General features: G+C 37.3%; 1 protein-coding gene across 14 annotated transcripts in view; it reads left to right on the top strand.

Annotated features, from left to right (window-relative positions):
• Nucleotides 1–22655, top strand: part of LOC109409964 (hepatic leukemia factor) — a 682849-nt gene extending 660194 nt beyond the window's left edge. For 13 of the 14 annotated variants that reach the window (XM_062853779.1, XM_062853780.1, XM_062853778.1 and 10 more), the window contains 2 exons: nucleotides 9558–9814; nucleotides 11731–22655. In XM_062853779.1, the coding sequence (XP_062709763.1) occupies nucleotides 9558–9814; nucleotides 11731–11817 (344 nt within the window). In that variant the 3' untranslated portion in view covers nucleotides 11818–22655. The remainder of the gene's footprint in view (nucleotides 1–9557; nucleotides 9815–11730) is intronic. The other variant, XM_062853770.1, reaches the window with a different exon arrangement.
• Nucleotides 22656–24888: the final 2233 nt, after the last annotated feature.

The following is a 24888-nucleotide window of genomic DNA, read 5'->3' as shown; positions in this document are numbered from 1 at the left end:
AGGTCGAAGACCGTTTCCCTCAAACATTAAACAGTTTCTTACCATCCAGTTGCCTAAGCAAACCGTTTAACCTTACAATCCATTTGGTCTAGTGACCAGTTCGGCCTAAAGACCCTTTTGGCCTAACGGCATTCGGCCTAACGACATTCGGCCTAACGGGGTAGAACCGTACTTGTGAATACGGAGAAGAAACTATTCTCATGAAAAGTTTCATCCCCACAGCATGGTACGATTAGGAGCTTGGTGACCCTAACCGCACGGCAACGAGGCTCCACAAAAAAATGTTATTAGGTAAATTTACTCTTATGTCATTGACCAAAAAATTTGAATGTACCTCAAACATAAAAACGAAGTCTTGGTCTCAAAAATAAAACCCATTTTTGATGATTTTTATAGGATTTGCAAACTACAGCTGGATTTTAACAAAACAAATCATACTTTACAGGATTACTTGCAATATATAAAAAATGCAACTGTTTTACAACAATAAAGAAGACACGACAAGAAAGCAATTCTGATTGTTTTGCAAATTTGAAGGAAGTAAACTTGGGTTTGAGAACAAACCTCCAAAGATGCGCAGAATATCCATTAATGGTTTACAAGTCGGCAATACTGCTAAGATACATAACAATCATTAATCACTGAGGATTAATTGCAAGACCAAATGTAATATATTGCAATTGATGCACACAATAACCTTTCGAACATTTAAACTGCATATCTCGCACCGTATCTGAGATGTTGAACTTTATTTGACCTGAGTTTCCAGCAACAGCTTCATTGTTGTATCACAATGTGTTTCAATGAAGAGCACTTGAGGTGCACTACCTATCACATTGTTGAATATTCGAATTGCATATGTCTGATATCAGATCTGAGCTGTTGAGCTTGCTTGAATCTGCATGACCAGTGTTGCCAACTACCACAAAACTTTTGTGCTTTAATATTACAACAAACAAGCCACTTGACGCCTACATTCAAATTCAATGTTTTATCCTGGCATCGTGAAATTTTATTGATATTTGATATTAGTTAAGGACAAGGTATTTGGAGTACATAGCTCAAAATTTCTAGAGCACCGTTTATTAGAACCGTTGAACGGATTCGGATGAAAATGCATCACACTAACTGTGATGCATTTTAATCCAAATCCGTTCAACGGTTCTAAAAACCGGTGCTCTAGAAATTTTGAGCAATTTTCTCCAAATACCTTGTCCTTAAGCAGTGTTGCCAGTTGCAGAGATAATTTAAAAGAATCGTTTTTTTAGCAATGACTTTTTCAAGCCATCTAACAACAGACATAAATAATACATGAAGCAAACGCTGGTCGACCTTTGCTTTCGAATTTTATTGAACATTTCAAGTGTTCATTCAGATAACTATTCAAAATTTAAAGCAAAATTTGAATTAGATTTTGAACGCAACATAGAAGGAGTAAAAGAAGCAGCGTTAAATAAATGGAAGTAAACAAAATTTTGAGTGTCTTCCAAGATACGTATCATGCATGGAATTTATCTGAAGATGTCTAACAAAACACTGCGAAAATTATAGAAAACATTCCTTTTCGTCACGAATGTTTTTGTTTTTTGAGCAACCATTATAAATGGTATGTAAGACATACGTAATGCCTAAAGTTCATAGGCACAATACGTGTTGAAATAAGAACAAATTGAGTGGAAAAAAATACTAAAAGTCCACGTAGTTCTGGTGATGGGGTTTGAACCCACGCACAGGGCGCCTTAATCAACTCCACCACAGAACAAGTAACGATTTTTTGAAGTAGAAAACCAACCTGAATCCAATGGAAGTGGACATCTGAGGACCAATGGAGATGGTAGATTTCGATGAAAAACGTGGGGTGAGGTGTGCGTTGTGTTCAGGTTGTCTTTCTTCACTAACGGTTCACTGAATCGTTAGTTTTTCTGTAGTAGAGTTGGTTGATGCGCTCTATCTAGCAAATTTAGAGAGACACGGGTTCAAACCCCAGCACCAGAACTCAGTGATTTTTTTGATAATTTTCCACTCAATTTTTCCATTTTTCAACAATTGATGTGCCTATGAATTTCAGGCATTACGAATTATTTTTTATATTCCTCCAGAAATGTATATTAAAATTCATTCAGGTGCATTCTTATTTTTGAATACCCTATTCGGTACTTTTTTGATTAAAATAGAACAGCAGTAGTAGTTTCAGTAATCGATTTTATTGAGTTTCAGTACAACAACTGTCACGATAGCGTAAAAAAACAAACTTGGTATTCGGAATTTAGTGTGTGAGATGTTCTTTTATTTCATAGATTCCTGTAGGAATTCTAATAAGAGTTTCACAGGGTGTCTACTACCTGGAAAAACCTGGAAAACCTGGAATCCTCAGGGAATTTTATTTAACAGGGAAAAACCTGGAATACTCAGGGAATATCTTGAGTACTCAGGGAAATTTTACTCCGATAAAAAAAAAAAACATTGGATCGTATGAATAAAAACCTGGTAGTAAAATCCATATAGAAATTTCGCTTCAAGGATTTTTTTCCAGAAATTCCGTCAGGGTATCTTTCTGGAACATCTTTAGAAATACCTCCTGGAATGTCTCCCAGGATTTCCTATAAAATTCCTACCGCATTTTTGACGCTATTTTTTTGGTAATCCTTTTTGATTTTATCCGGAAAGGTATACTTCCAGATTCCTTCCAGGATTCTTGAATTCTAACCGATTTCACCTGAAGTTTTTCACGGGGATGCTATTTCTTCCCGGAGTTCCTCCAGTGTTTTGCTCAAAGAAATCTTCATAGGATTTCTACCAGAAGTTATCCCGAATACTCTAAAAGAATTTCTGTCAGGATAAATCGTGAAATTTCTTTCGGCACTGTTCATGGAAACTTTACGCGATTCCTTCCGGTGTTCCTCTTAGGAGTTACCCAGAAGATCTTTCCACAATTTCTTTCAGAGTTGCTAAATGAGTTATTCCTGGGTTTTATACTAAAGTTCCTCCAAGGGTTTCTGAAGGAGTTTTCACGAATATACTGCAAGAGTTCCTCAAGATATTTCTTTAATTTTTTCCTGTGATATCTTTAAAGAATTGCTTTGGGCTTTCTTAAAAGTTTTCGCGAGGTTTATTTTGAAGTTTTACCTGAGATTTCTCTCGGAGTATCTCTTGGAACTTCTCTCAGAAGATTCCTTCCGATGTTGGTCATGAGATGTCTCTTAGAGTTTTTCTTAATTTATCCTGGACTTTCTCCTAAGATTTTTTTTTCCAGAGTGCCTTCTGGGATTTCCACAGGAGTTATTGCTGATATTTCTCATTGAATTCTTCTCTTGCATTCTTTCAGAGCCAGGCTGTTCCTTGTAGTTGTACCGGATTTCTTGCAGTGATCCACCTGAGATTTTATTTACAGATATTCTCTGCATTATTCCCAAAATTCTTCCCGGAATCTTTACCAGAAATTGTCTCGAGATTCTGGATACTCCTTTAGGGATTCCTCCCAAAGTTATTGCAGGGATTCTTCTGCGGGTTTTCTTTTTTTTATCTAGTTCATTTATTTGGGGCTCAATCGCGCTGCGGGTTTTTCTCAGAATGTCTCCTGAGATAACTTACGAGGATTTTTTTATTCAAATAAATTTTTGCGAGAAACTCTGCAAAGTGTTATTGAAGAAATCTCGACAGGAACTTCAGGAAAAACCCGAAAAAAAGAGACATCTCGAAAAAAGTTCTAGGTAATAGTAATTCCGAGAAGAAATATTAAGGACATCCAAGGAGGAATTCTGTAAACTTGGAATCCTGAAAGCAGCTACGGATGAAGTAGGAAAACTAGAGAAATATCGGATAACTATCGGTAAAAATCCCGACATAAACTATTGGAATTGGATAGCTATCCCGGAAATCCACTGGAAAAGACACGGACACTGGCTTCAGCCGGCGGCTGTACCGATTGAACGAAACTTAACACGGAGTGACTACGGATAAGAAGCTATTCTCGTGAATAATTTTATCGCTCGAAGCGGGAATCGAACCCTGATCCATCCGGACTCTAACCGCATTGCTACCAGGCTCAACCAATGACATTTTTGAAGAAATTTTAAATAGGAGGAATCCAGCGAGAATCTCTGGAAGTATATTGGAAAACATTTGCAAGAAATATCGGGACGTACTCAAACAGATATCTCGTGACAGAATCCTGCGGAAAGCCAGGAAGAAACTTCGGAAGAAATTCCAGGAATTAGGGTATGTGTTCCATCAGTAATCTCACGCTCCAATATTCATCCTATTCGAAAACAAAAAAAAACAAGCGATTACGGTACCGATTGATTCCGTTCTTTTTGTTTTCATGCGTGCTCACTCCTAACAAAAAATACAAAAATAAGAAACAAAACAAACAACGCTTCAATCCTTTGTTTTTCGTAGGATGAAAATGGGAGCCACATGCTTAATAAGGGAACCAGTATCCTACGCTCAGAAATCTTGAAAGAATTTTTGAAGAGTAGGGGAACTTACGTATTTTCAGCGGTTTTGTTCTCTTCATCATGGGGGGTTTTTTGAAACCGTTGAACTCAGAGTTGGCATCAAATCCTTCCCAACCAAGCTGAATGTGATCAAATATCAGGGAATTTGGCCGACATAAATCCCTCATGACGAAGAGAACAAACCTGTCGATGATACCCTAAGTCACCTTTCATAATTTTCAGAAAATTTGGGTTATTTTTTTAATGATAAACTTTCAAAATTTCATCTGGAAAAACCTGGAAAACTCAGGGAATTTTATTTTGAGTTATGAGTAGACACCCTGTTTCAGGAAAATTAAAAAAAAAATGCATTATATATCACTATATTCTATTCGCTTCAGATTTTCTTTGAAATAACTATAAATTCAGGATCTTCTTCAGAGGTATCTAGGCTAGTTACCCTACAGATGCTTTCAAGATTTCATCATACATAGATTGCTAAGGGAATGTCTACAGATATGTCTTCAGAAGCGCCTCCAAAAGTTGCTTTAAGGTGAATATATGACGAAGCCACAACTCGAATTTTCAAGAGCACAAATCTGAAGAACCGAATGTCGGTTTGCGCTGAAAAGTTGATCGATTGGTCACCACCAGCGGGTAACCAATCGATCAACTTTTCAGTTCAAACTGACATTCGGTTCTTCAGATTTGTGCTCTCGAAAATTCGAGGTGTGGCTTCGTTATATATTCACCTTAAAAAATTGTTGGAATATTATCGCTCTAAAAACAATCTTAAAATTATACAGAAATGCTTTTTCTTTATTTTGATAGCATTTAGAGGCTGTCCATAAACCACGTGGTCATGAGGGGGGGGGGGGGGTTCGGCCAATGACCATTTTGTATGGATAAATAAAAAAAATTGTGTGGACTACTGACCACGCGGGGGGGGGGGGGGGGGGGGTTGAAAAGTCCCAAAAAAATGACCACGTGGTTTATGGACAGCCCCTTATTTTTTTTTTTGGATCCATGAACAACTCTGGATTTATTCTTAATAGTAATGCAGCAACATCGAAGTAAAACATTTCGTCAATGATGTTTCATAAGTTGACTTGATCGATTTCTCTTCGTCGACTCTCCCTTTCGTTAATAACTTGATCAAAACAAACAAAGTCATTATTCTTTTTGTTTCTATAGCAACATGTAACCGTCTTCTTCGAATTTCAACCAAAAAATCTTTGGAAAACTCAATACACATTATGTGATAATACAAAGAGAGGATCGATGAAGAGAACTCGAAAATGTCAGTTAGGCCCAAATGAAAAATCAGTGTCGATTTCTTTAGTGACATACTAAAACAGTAATAAAATAAAAACATTCAAGCAAAACCTGCCAATTACAAGTATTTTTTTTATTTTCTGCATGCAGTTTTTTTAAAGGATTTTTTTTTCTTTTAAGACATTGGTTGAGCGTTTTCTTAAAGATCTTCATCAACTCCATCCTAGATGCCACTAGAAACTGGCTTCAAAACTTTACCAGAAGTCATTAATAAAAATATGATTTTTATCAATCCTTGAAAAACCTGCGGAACTTTGTCAGCGTTTTTCGTTAGAATTTCAACTAATTTAAAGTCTGAGATTTTCTCGGAGCTCTTTATAAACTTCAACATTAACTCTACTAAAAACTGTTTTCCAAGCTCTACCAGAAGTAGCCGCTACGCCACGGGCCCCGGCATAAATAAAGTGCGTGAGATATTTTCAGAAATATACTTCTTATCAATTCTCATTAATAACTGCGGAGTTTTCGGATTTTCATAAGATTTTTTCCAAAGACTTGGTCAGGGATTTCCTCGGAGCTCTTTATATTTTTTTTTTGCTCAATTGCGTTCCAAGTTCTATCATAGTTTTTAATAAGGGAATGCACTAAACATCGTAAGCCGCTGCGTTCAATATTTTCTTGCGTAAAGTCGCGAACACCAAGGAAATCTTTGATTATTTTATTTGCAATTTAATTAAATATTTCAAAAAGCAGAAAATTAGAGCTGACGCTATTGAGACTGTTTATTGAGCCCCCTTTATAATACTTGTGAGATACAGAACATTTTACATCGATTCTCGCAAAAAAAAAATCCTGGTGATTTTTCTATTAGTTTTCCAGAAATTTCTGCAATACTTAATCAGGGATTTTCTCAGTATTCTTCTTAAGTTTCGCCAAAAAGTACTGGAAATTGTTTTCCAAGATTTATCAGAAATTAAAAAAAAATGCGAGATACATTCAAAAATAAATATTCAATATTAAGTTAGGGATTTTCTACCACCTATTCATGAACTTCACCATAAACACTACTAAACTTTGTCTTCTAATATTTTCTACCAGAAACTATCGATTCAATTTGGGAGAAACTTTCAGAGCTTCACACCGTTCACGTCAGTTCTTTAAAAAACTACGGAGCTTTCTCTTTGGAGTTGTTTCGGAAATTTCTCAAAACGCTTAAACAGGAATTTTCTCAGAGCTTTTCTAAAAATTTTCCATAAGTTTTAATAGAAATGTTTTATAAAATTCACCAGAACTTCAAGAAATGTGAGAAACATTCAGAAATACAATTTACATCAACTATGAATCAAAATACTTCCGGAATTTTCTCTTGGGTTTTATTGTTGATTCTTCTAAGACTAAGTCCAAAATTTTCTCAGAGCTCTTAGTGAACTTCATCAAGAAAAATTGTTTTTGGAGCTCTACCAGAAATTATCCTTTAAGCTTGGGAGAAATTTTTAGGAATTAAATCAATTCTTAAAAATTTGCACAATTTTTTATTTTGATTTTGCAGGAATTTTACTCAATACTTAGTGAATAAGGCTTACGCAGGTAAATAGCTTTTAAGTTAATCCTCGTAATGTAATTTGTGAGAAATTTTTACCAGTACAATTTACATTTTCATGCAAAAAAAAACTTTCTCCTTATAAAGCCTGTATCCGCAATAATCGGGACACAGGAATACAGCTGTAACTCTGCAAGAAATACAATAAAATTTCTCAGATTTGGCCTAATAACATTTTAAGATATGTTCATTTCTCCCACAAAATTTCATGTGAATCGGTGCAGTACTTTTTGTTGTAGCAATGAAAGAGTATACTCTTTAGAATGTACGCCATTGAATTTTGTACAGCCCCTAGTTTTGCTTGTCAGTGCAATAATTTTTGAATTTGGCGAAGTAAATGGCTGAAATTTTGAACACAAACCTTTCAATCTGCATTTGTTGCATGGACAAAATTTAAAAAAAAATCGATGCACTATCAATAGTTTCATAGTCGAAACATGTATTGGGACTGAACGTGAGTTTAGCCCCTCAGACAGCAAACAGTCAGCACCCTTTATTGTCTCGAGTGTACTATTTAAAGTACTATACTAATAATCATCAAATTTTGCAGGCATAATAAGCACATAGTCAACTACCTTGTGTGAAAATTTCATGAAAATTGACAGAGAAATTCAAAAGTTATGAATAGGCAAACATCGCACATGAAATACACGATTTTTTTTACTAACGCTCATCACTATCAACATCAGTAGCTTTCAAACCAATTGATCGAAGTTGATTAAATTTTGCAAGAAAGTGTCTCTATAAGTATCATAACTGCTAACGAAATTTCATAATTATCATCACAGAACTTTGAACAGTAGCGTAAAAGAACCATCTATTATGCGAATGGAAATTGGTCATGATTGTACAAAATGCTTATATCCATGTCGGTTTGTTTTTCATCCACAGTTAAAAGTAGTGCATCAATTTTTATGAAATTTGGCACAAATAATAAACATACATCAATGAGTTCTCAGTCGAAATTTTGGCAAATTTTACCAATTTATTGCAGAGCTACAGCCGTAGTTCTGTGTCCCGATTATTGCGGATACAGGCTGTAGTTTTGTAGGAACTTCTCCAAAGACAGAATCAGGGATTTTCTCCGATTTTTTTTATTTTTCATAAATTTAAGAAATATTTTTTTTAAATGTACCAGAAATTTAATAAATAAAGTGTTAACATTGAAAATACAATTCATGTCAATTATACTTTCGGGATTTTCTCTGCAAATTTTCATAAGAATTTTGGAAATTTCTTATAAACCTCACCAGAAATTCTACTAAACATTGTTTTCCAAGCTCTACCACTATCCAAACTTTCGATAAATTTTGGGAGAATGTTTCAGAGCTTCACATAATTCACATAATTTTTTTAATTGATTTTCTCTTCGGATTTTTGTTGAAATTTCTCCGAAGACTTCATCAAGAATTTTGTCATAGCTCCTTCAAAATTTTACCGAAAAAATTACAAGATATTGCTTTCCATGATTTATCAGAAAACATGTGAAAAACAAAAAAAAAACTTTCGGAATTCTCTCTTCGGATTTTTATAGGATTTTTTTTCCTTGCCTTAGTTCTGGATTTCCGCAGAGTTCTTCATTAACTTTACCAGTAATTCTACTAGAAATTGTTATCCAAGCTCTTCCAAGAACTATCAACAAATTGTGGGCGAAATATGCAAAAAATATATAATACACATCAATCCTTAAACAAATCTCTTCTTTGGTCTTCCTTAGTCAGGGATTTTCTCAGAGATCTTCATTAACCCTTCAGGACGGACGCCATTGTAAAAAGTAAAACACTACCAAAAAAAACCACGCTCGTCATATACAGCACTATTGCGGTGCAGTTTTAGGATCAAATAGGTTCTGAAATTTCAATTAAAAAACGAGAAGAGAACTTTTTGAAAGTTGGCGATTATTTTTTCTACAATCCTATGAAATCCAACTGGAAATTTCGCAACTATGCATCGTTTTCCGAAATATTATGCGGTTATACAAACCTGCCCAAGATTTTTTTCTGCAAGATTTTGGAATCTTCAAAGGTTCTTCCAGAAGTCCCATAAAGAAGGACTGGAAGTTCCTTCCAGACTCTTATCTAAAATAGACTTTCCAGGCGATTCAAAGAATATGGTTCAATGAACATGAACTATCCTACCAAGGCATCACCCTCACCACCATCACCACCACCACCGCCCACCAAACACCCCCACCAAATCCCGCCCTTCTTATAAAGAGCATCTCCCCTCATAGTTGTAAATGTTAGTTTTCGATGTTGCAGCGTTCTCGATGTCGTCGGCCACGCGTGACTTCGACCCGCGGACACGGGCTTTCTCCGACGAGGAGCTGAAACCGCAACCGATGATCAAGAAATCCCGCAAGCAGTTCGTCCCGGACGACATGAAGGACGACAAGTACTGGGCCCGGCGCCGGAAGAACAACATGGCGGCGAAGCGGTCCCGCGACGCCCGCCGCATGAAGGAAAATCAAATCGCGCTCCGAGCTGGTTACCTGGAAAAAGAGGTTAGTGACGTCTACAGATTAATCCTGCTCAAAATTCCGAGTGAATCCTGCTCAGGATTCCGAGTGAATCCTGCTCAGGATTCCGAGTGAATCCTGCTCAGAATTCCGAGTGAATCCTGCTCAGGATTTCGAATGAATCCTGCTCAGGATTCCGAGTGAATCCTGCTCAGGATTCCGAGTGAATCCTGCTCAGGATTTCGAATGAATCCTGCTCAGGATTCCGAGTGAATCCTGCTCAGGATTCCGAGTGAATTCTGCTTAGGATTTCGAATGAATCCTGCTCAGGATTCCGAGTGAATCCTGCTCAGGATTCCGAGTGAATCCTGCTCAGGATTCCGAGTGAATCCTGCTCAGGATTCCGAGTGAATCCTGCTCAGGATTTCGAATGAATCCTGCTCAGGATTCCGAGTGAATCCTGCTCAGGATTCCGAGTGAATTCTGCTTAGGATTCCGAGTGAATCCTGCTCAGGATTACGAGTGAATCCTGCTCAGGATTCCGAGTGAATCCTGCTCAGGATTCCGAGTGAATTCTGCTCAGAATTCCAAGAATTCCAAGTGAATCCTGCTCAGGATTCCGAGTGAATCCTGCTCAGGATTCCGAGTGAATCCTGCTCAGGATTCCGAGTAAATCCTGCTCAGGATTCCGAGTGAATCCTGCTCAGGATTGCGAGTGAATCCTGCTCAGGATTCTGAGTGAATCCTGCTCAGGATTCCGAGTGAATCCTGCTCAGGATTCTGAGTGAATCCTGCTCAGGATTCCGAGTGAATCCTGCTCAGGATTCCGAGTGAATCCTGCTCAGGATTCCGATTGAATCCTGCTCAGGATTCCGAGTGAATCCTGCTCAGGATTCCGAGTGAATCCTGCTCAGGATTCCGAGTGAATCCTGCTCAGGATTCCGAGTGAATCCTGCTCAGGATTCCGAGTGAATCCTGCTCAGGATTCCGAGTGAATTCTGCTCAGGATTCCGAGTGAATCCTGCTCAGGATTCCGAGTGAATCCTGCTCAGGATTCCGAGTGAATCCTGCTTAGGATTCCGAGTGAATCCTGCTCAGGATTCCGAGTGAATCCTGCTCAGGATTCCGAGTGAATCCTGCTCAGGATTCCGAGTGAATCCTGCTCAGGATTCCGAGTGAATCCTGCTCAGGATTCCGAGTGAATCCTGCTCAGGATTCCGAGTGAATCCTGCTCAGGATTCCGAGTGAATCCTGCTCAGGATTCCGAGTGAATCCTGCTCAGGATTCCGAGTGAATCCTGCTCAGGATTCCGAGTGAATCCTGCTCAGGATTCCGAGTGAATCCTGCTCAGGATTCCGAGTGAATCCTGCTCAGGATTCCGAGTGAATCCTGCTCAGGATTCCGAGTGAATCCTGCTCAGGATTCCGAGTGAATCCTGCTCAGGATTCCGAGTGAATCCTGCTCAGGATTCCGAGTGAATCCTGCTCAGGATTCCGAGTGAATCCTGCTCAGGATTCCGAGTGAATCCTGCTCAGGATTCCGAGTGAATCCTGCTCAGGATTCCGAGTGAATCCTGCTCAGGATTCCGAGTGAATCCTGCTCAGGATTCTGAGTGAATCCTGCTCAGGATTCCGAGTGAATCCTGCTCAGGATACCGATTGAATCCTGCTCAGGATTCCGATTGAATCCTGCTCAGGATTCCGAGTGAAATCTGCTCAGGATTCCGAATGAATCCTGCTTAGGATTTCCAGTGAATTCTGCTCAGGATTCCAAGTGAATCATGCTCAGGATTCCGAGTGAATCCTGCTTAGGATTTCGAGTGAATTCTGCTCAAGATTTTGAGTGAATCCTGTTCAGAATTTCGAGTGAATCCTATTCATTCCAATTCAATCAGAAAAATACTAGTTCCTAGTTGTTCAATTTCAAATATTCGGCTCTAACTATGCTTCTTCCCCTTTTAGAACATGAACCTGCACCGAGAAGTGGAACAGCTGAAACAGGAAAACATGGAACTACGTGCCCGTTTATCCAAGTACCAAGAGGTATAATCATAACTCAACGTCATCCCTAGTTTAATCACGTACCACGTCCACCATTACAAATGCCACCACCAACATCCTAAAACCAACAAACCAACAACTACAAAAAAATGGAAAAAGGCAAAACGACAACAAAGAGTAACATAAAGTAGAAAACAATGCGACCCGGATGAAACAGCGTACTCACTAGAAAGTCATCACAGCAACCACCAGTAGCATCAGCAACGGTAGCAGCAACGGCAGCAAGTAGTAGTAGTGATAGCAGCAGCATCAGCAACGCCATCGGCAAACAGCGCGGCAGCAAAACAATAGACAACAACAGCAACGATTTACAAAGCAACTCCAAGCAGCTTCAAGGACGGCGACGACGTTGAGTGCACGGCGGCGGGAATGAGCGAGTGAACATGAAAGCGACGAATTCACGCGAGAACGAGAGACAGAAAGAGTGGACATAATTTTTAGCAAAATTTAGCAAAACAATAAGCGCGTGTGCATTGTGCATAACAAAAGCAACCGAATCGTTACCAAAAAGAAACGTAGAAACAAACAAAAGAGACGGAGGGGTGGAAACCGGGCAAGAAGAAGATCCAGCGAAGCTTTGGGCAATTTGTACAGTGCACAGGAAGAGAGAAGGTAGTCAAAGCAGTAGCTGAACAGCAGCAATGGTAGCTGGCGAACTTTGTTTAGATGCATCACAGACACAGACACACACAGCACTCACACACACATAGACATGCGCCTACGAGACAGAAAAAGCCGATCGGGTCCTCGACAATGGGGATCGCGGGAGCTAAACGCAAAGCCTGCTGCGTTTCCACGTGTTAGATTTTTGTTGAATAATTTTAGAAACCGACAATATAGATTTTATTGAAGGAGTAAGGAGTCGTCGATTAGGAAAATTAAAATGGAAAGTGTTTGAATCGTACTAAGGTTTTCAGTCAAGGAAGCTACTAAATTTACTGCGTTAGGTTTTGTTTTTGTTTGCGAATACACATTCAGACACAGACAGACAGCTGGTTCTCTTTTGTTGCGTTTCTCTGGTGTGTGGTAGAGCTAACCATCATACGCGAAGGACTGGGTGAGGTCGTTTTAATTAATTTTTAAGAAGATTGTGGGATCGCGCAGCCATGTTAGGTGCGCGACTGGAACCATCTACGCATCATAGTAATAGCTGTATAGTTTTTTTTTTTCTGGAAGTGGTCTTTTCCCGATTTAATCAGGGGAAAATTGAAAGTGTTTTTTTCTTTCGTTTGTTTTAAGACTAACAGATTACATACACCACCGTGCATACATATAGAGAGAGAGGTTGATATGATTCGAAATCAAAAAACCATCCACCCGGGAAAATTGCAATCGAGATCAACGATCGTCTGACGTTACGCGTTCTTTTGTTTGAAGTTTGTTTCTCATTTCTTCGTATGCGTTTGCCGCGTTTTGTTTTACAATTCATCAAGCTTCAAGTGCCGACGGGCAGATGGAAGTGCGGGTTCGGATGGGCGAAACGAACGCTTGAAAGCAGGGGTGCCAGTTGTAAATATGAAAGTTTACTTGCATTTTATTATTATTTTATTTTACTTTGAAGTATTTTTGTTTTGATGAGCAGTAATGTTTTAAGAATCAATTTAAATATGGATTAGCGTTTCGATGGCTCAGGTTTAACCCAACAGACATTTTCGATGTATAGGAGTTTGATAAAGTACTTTTACCCAAGCGTTTGCTCCTTAAACGGTTATGCAACGTATTTTTAAATGGGGGGAGAAACCATCTTATAATGTGCAGAAATCACCGTCTGTTCAAAGCCAGTTATTTTACTCAAAATGACGAAGATGCCAATAGAAATGTCAATATCCTTCTGGTGAAATTTTCGAGCGTTTTGATAGTCTTTGTTAAAATTTGCAACAAAACCATATAAATCAGGCCAAACATGTCTAAAGGTCCTATCTGCAGAAGAGAGGCCCTCTTTGGTTTCTCCCTCTTTCGTTAATATCTCAGCTGTTAATTTGAATTTTGATTACCTCCTTGCATTGAACGATGGTCAAAAAAATCGTCTTTCGATTTGTACCGCAAAAATAGTAGAAAAGTATACCATTACATTGCAATAACTGAAAGAGAAAGTAAACAAAGAGAGCCTCTCAAATGCAGATAGGACCTATTGAAATGTTCGGCCTGAAATATTCAATACGAACTTTTTTCTCAATTCCAAACATTGGAAGGTGAAATTTTTGAAAACATTCAGGTAAAACTCAAACCTTCTCAAATACTCGAGACGACGCTTTTGGCAAACTTGGTGAATGCATTTCTACTGCCTTTTCTGAAAGAATTATTCGAAGAGATCGAGGTAATCCAGCTGAGTGGTAAAAGATTGGCCACCATTTATGAAAAAGGTTTAGACAAGATTACGGTGAAATTCCCAAAAACTTGTAGAAGAATTCGGAGGAAGCCCCTGTTGAGTGTTGAAGATATTCTTGAGAAATTTCTGGTGATTCTTAACGGAAACCCTAAGGTAATTAATAAATTTCTGGAAGGATTTCTTGGAGAATTGTTGATGAAAGGCAACATTCAGGTAGACGCTTCTGCTCAGCATTTTCGTTACATTTACTCCCGAATTTAGAAACTTTCTGAAAAATGTCGACAGAATAAACCCAGTGGCAGGGAGGTGGCTATGTCATGAGGAAATCTTGAAGCATATTTATCAAAGAAAAGAAGAAATCGTTGCATCCCTAGTAACGATTTTCGTGAACAAATAGACTTATGGAAGCTATATTCCAAGCAGCACCTGCAACATCATCCAAAATGTGGTTTTTTATGCTTTGGTCTAAAAGAATTGCAATAAAAGCGCACGCAACTTCCATCTTGTCGGTTGAGTTGCATTTAAACTCCGAATATCGTTAAATTGCAGCTTTGTTTCATAGGAATTACAAATAACATCGTATTTAACATCGATTTATGGAGGCGGAGCTTACATATTCCTCACAAGTGGCAATACAGTCAGCTTACATTAAATGTGCTATGTAACACACATGAAACATCTTACTCTGGTTTGTTTGTTCAGATTAGGTTCCAAATGTGTTGCGGAAAACTTGCGCGTCTTTTCTTTTTGACAGCTTTCTAACTTGTGGCAAAAACGGTACAATGAAGTAACGCGTAACTTCAGTGGCTTTTATGGTGCATTGAGCAGCAAATCTTTCACAGAGCTTCTGGAGTAGTATGTAAGGTGAGTGGTTAATACTCCTGGTGTCCATGGTTCGAGTCTTAATATATTGTTTGTGAATTTCGACTGGAATTTGATTTATGATTTCGAACTGGCTTTCTCAGTCTAGGGAAATTCAAAACGTATTCTGTTGTCCTTAATTTGAACAGTGAATAAATTGCACTGATGTTGCGGTACTGGCTTTGAAACAAGTCGTGTTGCTTGGGAAGAACCATAATAAAACCTTACACCTTTTGTTTTGGTTTTATGAAAGTTATAAGAGCACCTTCTAGTTTGTTTGACTTTGGCATATTTTTCAAACATTTTTAGAAGTCTTGAGAAACTTATGTGAAAATCCTCAAAGAAATTGAGCTCTTAGAATTATTTCTAGGAAAATTTATTTTGGGAATCAACTTTTGGTCACAGCTTGAAGCAGAATTCATAATTTGAAAGTAGCACAGAGAACCTCAATATTCTCAGAAACATCTGCATAAATTCGCGAGGAAAACTTGACAAAAACTGTAGATGGAACTCCTTGAGGGAATCGAGCTTAATGTTAAGTAGAAAGGCAAAATGAGTTCTTGGTGTAAATTACGGCAGATATGTTTGGTTAGTGTATGACAGAAGCTCTTTAAGAATTGCTAGAGTTTTGAAAACTAAATTTTATTGAATAGCTTCAAAGTTCTTTTATAAATATTTCCTGGAATTTCTCAAAAATTGGAAGTGTTTTTTTATTGGCAATATTTTGGCTTACTTTTCCAATGTTTCTACAAAGAACTACACCCAAATTTTATCCTCAGATTTCTTCTGAAAAAGATGCTCCTCAAATTAATTTTTATTAATAAATTCCTAAATAACTCAATTCTGGAATCCATCCGACATTTCCTTCATTTGGTTCAGCTTAGATTTGTGCTCCAATAATTGCGTTTTTTGTAGATTTTCCCAGATTATTAAAAAAAAATCTGGAGAATTCACCAAGAATTTCGTCGTTTATTTTCAGTAGTACTTTCCAATTTTTCTTCAACCCTATTTATAAGTTCTTCGATACAAATCTAGTGGAAATGGGTTTGGATTGACTTCATGACGTAGTTTCTGATGGTATTGCATACGATTTTGCAAAAAATAAAAAATAAAAGTTCAGAGAGTCAACAAGGAACATTTTTTAATTTTGTTTTAGTTATCTTTTTCCAAAACTTTTGGAATCATTTTTGGGAAGATTTACAAGATATTATGAAAATATTTTCAACAATTTTCATTTTTTTTTCGCGAAGTAGGCTTTTGGCTATTGTGGTCTAAAAATAATCAAAAACTTTTCCCACGAAATTCCACATGAATTTAACCAGAGTTAATAGGAAAAATCATCAGTCCAATCTTTGTGGCAGCTTGTGCGTTAACATTAATGCTGAAATTTCACTGAAAATCCTTCAGGATTGTCTTCAAAATTTTTTTTTTAGTTTTAACTCATTTAGGGATTTTTTTAATTTTTTTTTATGTTTTTTACAAAATCCTACAAAATTTCTCATGAAGAGTTGCTTAAGAGATTCTTCACAAATTTTCACCAGGAATTCATTCAATTGACCATGGGATTCTCTCTTTTTAGCTCTTTTGACCACTATGGCACTAAGTGAGCGAGAGTCATGGATCTTAGGCATCTACAACAAAACATTTCGTCTCAAATTCCACAAGAGATTATTTTAAGAAGTTTTTCATGATTTACCAGGGTGAATCCTCGTGAGATTCATCGAAAAGTCCTCCATATTAATCTCAGAGCTTTTTCTTAATCCTAGTAGGACGTTGGGGTCAATACGACTCAGACCGGCATGCTCTCCATGTATGCTAGATCTGTTGGTGTTCCACCGTAAATTGAGAGATAGAGAGTCCTCCTGAAATAACAACAAGGACCCTTCAGGATTTTATCATGGAATTTCAAAAAAAAAAATCTGATAAAAAAGTAGTTTCGAAATAATTTTCATAAGGAGTTTTTCCAAGAATTTCTTAGGTTAACTTTTTTTAAGTTTTTCTAAAAAAAATTAAAATGTTTTCTCGGATTTTTTTGGGAAAATTTCGAAAAGATATCCCCAAGATCTGTTACCTCCTCCACGGATGTAATTCTGGGATCCATTAAAGACGTCCTCCGTAGAGTTTTGCTTCTCAAGTAACACACTTGTCATAGAAGAGTCACGGCGGTGCAGGTTTTTGTTGCGCAGAAGTCACTGTGACTTACTTCTAGCAAATTTGTTTTATTTGTTAGAAGTAAGTCATAGTGACTTCTGGCCAACAAAAACCTGCGCCGCCGTGACTCTTCTATGACAAGTGTGTTACTTGAGTTGGAACTATTTTTTTAGAAATGCCTTCACGCAGGGATGGGAACACTCACTTGCAAAGAGTTACACTCACTTGCTATTTTCTCAGCTCAGAAGCATGCAATCAAGAAACAATGTATGAACGACTTTTGCCGTGTGGTTTGGTCTAAAATTTTGCCGAATAGAGTAGGGGTCGCACACGCATCTCAAAGTCGTGACAGGGTTGTAAAAGCGACTCTCCACGAGGTGAGTGTAATTTACATTCACCTCGTGGAGAGTTGCCTTCGCAGCTCCCTCACGACTTTGGTATGTGAGTGCGACCTATGCTCTATTCGGAAAAGTTTTAGACCAAACCACGAGGCAAAAGTCGTCCATACATCATTTCTTCATTGCACGCTTCTGAGCTGAGGAAATAGCAAATGAGTGTAACTCTTTCCAAGTTAGTGTTCCCATCCTTGCCTTCACGTTTCCAAACAATTATTCCAAAAGTTTTTCACGATTTTTTTATTAAAACCTGTCATAAAATGTAAGTTTTTTTCGTAATTCTTCCTAATTTTTCCGCCAACGCTGCTTACTAGCAGTCCGTAGACTTCTACCCAGAGTCTGCTGAAGGAAATTTTTCTTGATCGACTCAACAAGATTTTTTTTCAAAAAACTTTTTTATTTAATTTTTCATCTGCCTTTCCGAGGGCATTTCTCGTATTTGTTCAGTAGTTCTTCAATCAATCATTTTGGAGTTTCACCTAAGAGTTTTTTGAGGAATTCTGCTGGGAACTTAAGAAATATTAGCAATCTTTATGTAGTATTTTGGTATTTTCAGAAATTTCTCAAAGATTTTGGCTTGAGATTTTAGAGGTTTCCTAATAGGTTCCACAAGAAGTTACTGCAGACAATTTTCTTAGGAGCTTTGGCTCACCTTTTCAGATTTTTCATAGAAAGCTCCACAGTTAATTCTTCCTGAAATTTCTTCTAGGTCATCTGAAAAAGTGATCACCTAATTTTAATTAATCTTTCGCGATTTAGCTTTCCTTTTTTCCCCGATTTTTTATTTTTTTGCAAACATTCTTGTTTGGTCGATTGAGAAAAGCTTCGGGCAATTTCATAATGATCGTGGAAGACTTGCTTCCAGCAAACGCCCTCTAGAGGTCAACGAAGAGGTTATAACCAATGCTCCAGAAATTTCATAAAAATTTACCAAAAATCCTGTCATGAAATTCAAAATATTTTCTGGAACTCTTCCTTTTTCTACAACACTGAATACTAACTCTTCGTGGAAGTCTACCCGGAATCTACTGGATGCAAGTCCACCGTGATTTGTAGAGGAATTTCTCAAAGCTTTTCTCGATCGACTTAACAAGAATTTTTATCTAAAAAAAATCCCTGAAATTGGACAAAAAGCGTTTTCGCTACATTTCACAAAGAGTTTATCATGTGTGGGACATTTTCGAAGATGTTTCGAGGATGTTTTTGAAATTTTTTGAGTTGTTCCTGAATTAATCCCGTTTTGGAGTTTCACTGGAAAATTTGAGGGAAACTCAAGAGCAAACAAGTTTTTCAGAAAAAAATAATGTTTCAAAAAACTCCGACAGTGTTATATCTAGGAACATATCAAAGATTTTTGTATGATCCGCTGAGCTCTACTCGGAATTTTGTTGTTTTTAAGATTCTCCTGAGCATTTTCTGAATATTTCATTATAATAGGTGTCATTGAAATTCATCAAAAATCCTGTCAAGGAATTCAAAGCATTTCTGGAAGTGCATTTAGGGTTAAAGGCAGGGATGCTAAAAGATTTTTTGAAAAACCTGTATCACTTTTTTTTCAAAAATCTGTATCCCATACAAAATTTGGGAGAAAAATCTGTATCCCATACAAAAATAAAATGGTCCATCTAGCTCAAAAATCTGTATTTCATGTATAACGGAATCTGTATGGGAGCTCAAAAATCTGTATAATACAGATAAATCTGTACATATGGCATCCCTGGTTGAAGGATTCGTCATTGATACCACCATCATCATTAAAATTTCGAAAGCAGTTTTCTCTTCCGAAACATGAAGGTTTATAAAGAAAGGTATGCATTGTATTCCATTCTTTATCCGGAATACAGTGAATACTTTCACATTATGATCATTAGAGTTTTGAACGAGAAAACTGCTTTTGAAATTTCAATGATGAACGTGATATCAATGACGAATCCTTCAACCTTAATGTTTCTTCCAACACCGGGTACTGGGCGGATGTCTTGTTATGGGATTTCTTGAAACTTAACAAGAATTATTACCAAAAAAATCATAAAAATATTGTAAAAAGCATTTTCACTTAATTTAACCAGGAATGTCTCATCGACCCTTCTCCGTATTTGTTCAGGTTTGAAGTTGAATACAGGAGTTCATAAAAAACGCGGCTGGAAACTTAAGCGATATCAATCTTCCTGTAGTTATTCGGCCGAATTGTTTAAAATAATCAAGTGATATTTCTAGGAACTTCTCAAAGATTTTGGCATGATATTTAAGTGGTTTCTAAATAGTTTCCATGAAAAGTTGCTGCAGACAGTTTTCTATGGAAATGTTGGCTCACTTTTTCAAAAAATCAATAGAAAAAGAAACTCTTCCTCAGATTTCTTCTGGAGCATCTGAAAAAGTGGTCCCTCAGTCCTAAAAAATCCTCAGCGATTTTACTCTGGAATCCGTCCAAGACTTCCTCGATTGAGTTTTGCTTGGATTTATGTTTTTTAGATTCCCCCAGAACATTTTTTTTTTCCGAAAAAATTGGAGAGATTTTTAAGAAATTTATCAAAATTTTACAGACAGATGTTAATAGGATCCGTTAGGAGAAGTTTTCTCTAGAGATTTTCCCCAAATTTCTTCATGGGTTCCATTTAAACATTTCTCCATGGATTTCTTCTGAACTTTCATTGAAATCCGATAAAAAGCTATTTTAGAGTTACCAACTGAGAAGAAAATGTTGAAGAATCAAAGCTTCAAATAATTCTCAAAATGTTCGAAAAAATCAGCTGGCAACCCTGCTTGAAGTGTTCGTATCCGTTTACTGAATTTATTCTACCAACAACTTTAAATGAGAAATAGAAAAAAAGTCAATTCTTTTAATTGTGAGAACATGTGGATTATGAAGTAGGGCTGTGAATTTATCAAGATGGCTGAGATACCAATGCATTGGTTGAGTACCACCCCAGAACAGCTAATCCAAATTTGAAAGGAAAACGGTTGAGTAGTGTCTTTCTTGCCTAGTCGGTCTGTTGTGAGCTTGAGTAAAAGCGAGAGAAAGGAAAAAGCGTTAGAAATGGGAAAATCATGTAAAAATTATATCGTAAAACAAGCAAAACTTGCAATTGAATGAAATTATACCTTGTAAATAGTCTGTATTGTTAAGAAAGTGAAAAAAAGCAAAGAAAAGCAACAAATAGAGAAACGAACGTATATTTACACACAACACACTACTCACCCCTACTTGCTTGAACGGAATTGGACTCGCGCCCGTCAGATAAAGATTACAAAACAGAAAAAGTTTCATCAAAGCTGGATGCTGCCGAAAGCACTTCGTGTGGAATGGTTCAAGGAAATTAACACACCATAATTTAAACATAATTTATTCACCACAGTCCGACTTGCCTCGTGCGCAGCAGCTGTAGGCCTTTCGTGGTTTCTCAAACTCTCAGCAGCCTTTGAAACCTTTTGTTTTTCATTCATTCAATCATCATAACCTCACACAGCAACACCTGAATCCTTCAAACAAGCAAAACAGAAAAAGAAAACACGTTGAAAACAACGCCGCGTTATATGAAACTTTGCATCGGACAGAGCGAGTTGCGCGCGCGTAGGAACAAAAAAGGGAAAGCGGTAGGCAGTAAACCAAGTAAATCGTTAATAAATTGAAAGATTATTAAGCAAACAAGTTAGTCTGATTCAAAAACTGTAGTGATAGTACCAAGATTGAACAAAAAAAAAACAATGAGAGAAAACAAGTAGTTGATAATGCAGAGGTTAAGAAAACAAAAAGGCAAATGAAACAATATTATTAGTGATTAGTGAACAAAGAAGAGAAAGAATCCCCAATTAAAAAAGGAAAACTAATGACTTGAATGTAAATGCAGGTTTAGAAAACCCCACTTAAAACAATGTGTAAAAAGTATATTATAACAAGCGAAATATGAGATAGGAGAGAGAGAGCGAGCGAGCGAGAGCGAGAGAACGAGAGAATCCCGCGTCCTATTTTAAAATTTTTACTTCAGACTCGTCCGAACGTGGATTCAACCAACCTGAATAAAAAAAAATATGAAAAATGTTAGTCCCCTTTGAAACTGACTTTGTGTACACTCGATAGGAAAAAAATGATGTTACCGGTAAAATTTACCTTAGTAGTTTGTATAGTTAGAATCATGCAGCAGCAGCAGCAACCCATCCCGAACTCATGAGTTCCCCTTCATCTGGAATGGAATTGTTTGCCGTAAACCGCCTCATATTTGTTTTATCGCTATTAGTAGTTCCCAATTTGAGAACCATTGAGTTTTTGTTTGTATTTGTTAATCTTGTCTAGAGGAGCCAAATTCAGTACGTACACACTTGCACCTAGTTATCCGAACACATCATACACTCACTCACACCTGCACTCACTCAATCACTCACTTACTCTCTGCAGGATAAATCGATGAGAAATCGTTTCCGACGCTGATCCAGCGTCTTGGAAACAATCGCGCGCGATTTTTTTCGCTTTCAAATCATTTCACACAATCTTCTCAGCTGCTTTCCTCTTCTTCTTCGTCTGTCGTTTCCAACCTACTTTCTGCCATACTGGGCTCTTTGGCGAATCAACCAATAGTTCTTGATTGTTAATTCTAGAGCGTAGCAAATCAAATAAAAATCCGTACCTTGTAAATTTCTCGATTTATTTTTTTCTCCGTACTTCTTTTTTGAAAAATGCTTGGTCAGAATCAGTTCTCTCAATTAACCTGCTTATCTCGGAGCAAAACGCTAAGCGACCACCACCACCACGATTGGAATCCGAATTGAATCTAAAAGAACGTCAAAATTTGATCAGAAAAAAAAACCGTTGATTGAAACTAAAACTTCTCTAACTGCGGGTAGTGGGAAACAAAATCATCAGCGCACCTTTTTTTTATTTTCGATCATACCTACTTTTGAAAGCATGGCTAAAAACAAGCAAAAAAGAACACGATGAGGATGGAGCAGAAAATGAAAACTGTTTATTGTTATCATTATTATTATGATTATTTTTTTTCTTCTTTTCTTCGTCGTCCTGTGAAGTAATCCAACAAACAATTACTTTATTGCTATTATTTTTTTGAAAAATAAAAAACCGTAAAATAATGAGTTAATTGGTGTGGTGTTTGTTTACTTTCTTTAGGTTAAGTTGTCTTCCGAAATTTTCCGTTTTTGTTTGTCCTTGGTTAGTGTTATCAGTTTTCTGACATTATGTCTTTGTTTTCTCTTGATTTAAGTTCATATGACTTCCGTGTGCTAGAAGGTGGATGCCTCAAAAGTGCTAAGAGTAAAACAAAAAGGGTTCTCAGAGGGCTGAAAAGCAAAGGAAAGTAGAAGCAGGTCTCAGATGGCCTAAAGCATTAGGGAAAGGTTATTTCAAATTAATCACAGAGGTTAAAGACAGGTAAAGTATTCATGGATAGAGGAGAAATAGAAGAAAAGGGCTTGTGAAATAAATAACAAGAGGGGTCCCATGTTGGTTCTGGGGATTTTGGACATTATTTTAAACAACATAAACGCCACTCAGTGAGCGAATCGCGAACTAAATTGTTCTCTATGTGAAAGCTCTTAGTCTTCGGAACAACTTTACGGAACAACGTGGCCCAGAACGCAGCACATAGACTAAACTGGAAGCTTCTAAGGACACCAGCTCCATGCAGCGAGTAAATCGCGAACTAAATTGTTGAATTTTAATTGAGTCCCCTGAACAACTTTGCCGAAGGCAGTATCCTTCTACGTGGCCCAGAACGCGAGACATGGCGCGAGATATATGACGTTTAGTCTAAACTGGAAGCTTCCAAGAACACTAGCGCCACGCAGTGAGTGATTCTGGAATTGATTTTTTTTTCCTATGTAAAAGCTGTTAGTCTTCTTAGTCTTCTTAGCAACTTTACCGAAGTCAAAACTTTCCAAAACTTAAGATATTCCACAACTACTGCCAAAATATAATGCAAGCCCACATGTCCAACATGGTGCCCTGTGTGGAAGATTCCCTGTGGCCAGTGTTCCCAGAACTACTTTTTTTTATAAAATTGACACATTCTTGGCGTTATTTTCTTTCAAATAAGACATTGATCACTTGAATCGTTTAAAAAGCCATCATTCTAACAGTTTAAATTTCTAAAGTTTTACTACGATTAGTTAATGAACAAAAGAGATATTATGGCTTGAAAACGGGGTTTGGATCATAATGACCCTAATGCACGCCGTGAAGAAGGTTGAGAAGAAGCAGGTGCAAGCGATCTTTAAAATGCCTTCACTCACCAAGGAATCTGTTACGGATCTCCTCAAATTGGTTGATGTATTTCAGGATAGTTCAGGCGCTCGATCAGCTTATCCAACTATTTAGCTCAGCGGATTACAAGGATCTGTTACTGATGGAACCTCTAAGATCTCGTCACCACACGATAATGGTGGATAGAACGAATGTCTACGAAACGAAATGTCTACCAGCGAAGATAAAAACAAGGGTCAACTAATCTGTACATCCGAAACGGAAACCATTCTCAAAAAAAAAAAACCACCAACAACGCTGATCAGTTGAAAAACGCTAAGTGCTCATGGTGTTCGGAGATTCATGGACTCCACATTTGTTTGGCCATTCTGAAGATATTGTAGTCTAGTCGAGAGTCCCTTCTGTGGACTCATTCACTGTGCCGAAACTGTACTACTTATTATTATTACACGAAAATATCGTGTAATTATCGCGAAAGAATTCAACTTAAAATTCCTAGAAAATTGTTCAAGGTTACTTCCAGGGACACCGCCAGAAATGCCTTTTGGGATTTCTTCAGGAGTTATCAAAATGTTTCTGGTAATTTACAGAAAGAAGATTTTCACATGATTTCCCAGAATGGCTTCAAAAAGAATTCCTGTAGGCAGTGCTTTAAAATGCATTCCTGCTCATACATTTCTTTGGGAATTTCTCCAGAGATTTCTTCAGAGATTCTTTCAGGAAGCTCCTGCAAAAATTCCTCTCAACATGTTCTAGAAATCATCAAGAAAGAATATATTCTCAGCAAGTAAGCGCTCAACAAACGACTCTTAAACGAACTTTAGCTTAAAAAAGTGCTATACAGCTAGGTCTTTTTCTAGGTAGCTTCTCCAGTTCTTCCAGGTTTTTCTCAAAGACTTCTTTAAAAATGCAATCATTCAATTTCCTCAGTTGTTCTCTTAAGAATTCCTCCAGGATACTTTTTCATTTCTGTAGGGTTTATTGCAGAAATTCCTCCAGATAATAGTGCAGAGACTTTTGTGTACGAATCCTTTCATGAATTATCGTATTTTTTTTTTGAGAATTCCTCCGGGGATATCTTCAGGAATTCTTCCAAGATTTTTTTCGGCAAA

This window comes from Aedes albopictus, chromosome 2 (genome assembly GCF_035046485.1).
Source record: "Aedes albopictus strain Foshan chromosome 2, AalbF5, whole genome shotgun sequence".
NCBI lineage: Eukaryota > Metazoa > Arthropoda > Insecta > Diptera > Culicidae > Aedes > Aedes albopictus.
The sequence above is the reverse complement of the archived record's forward strand: the minus strand, read 5'-3'. Positions and strand labels throughout refer to the sequence as shown.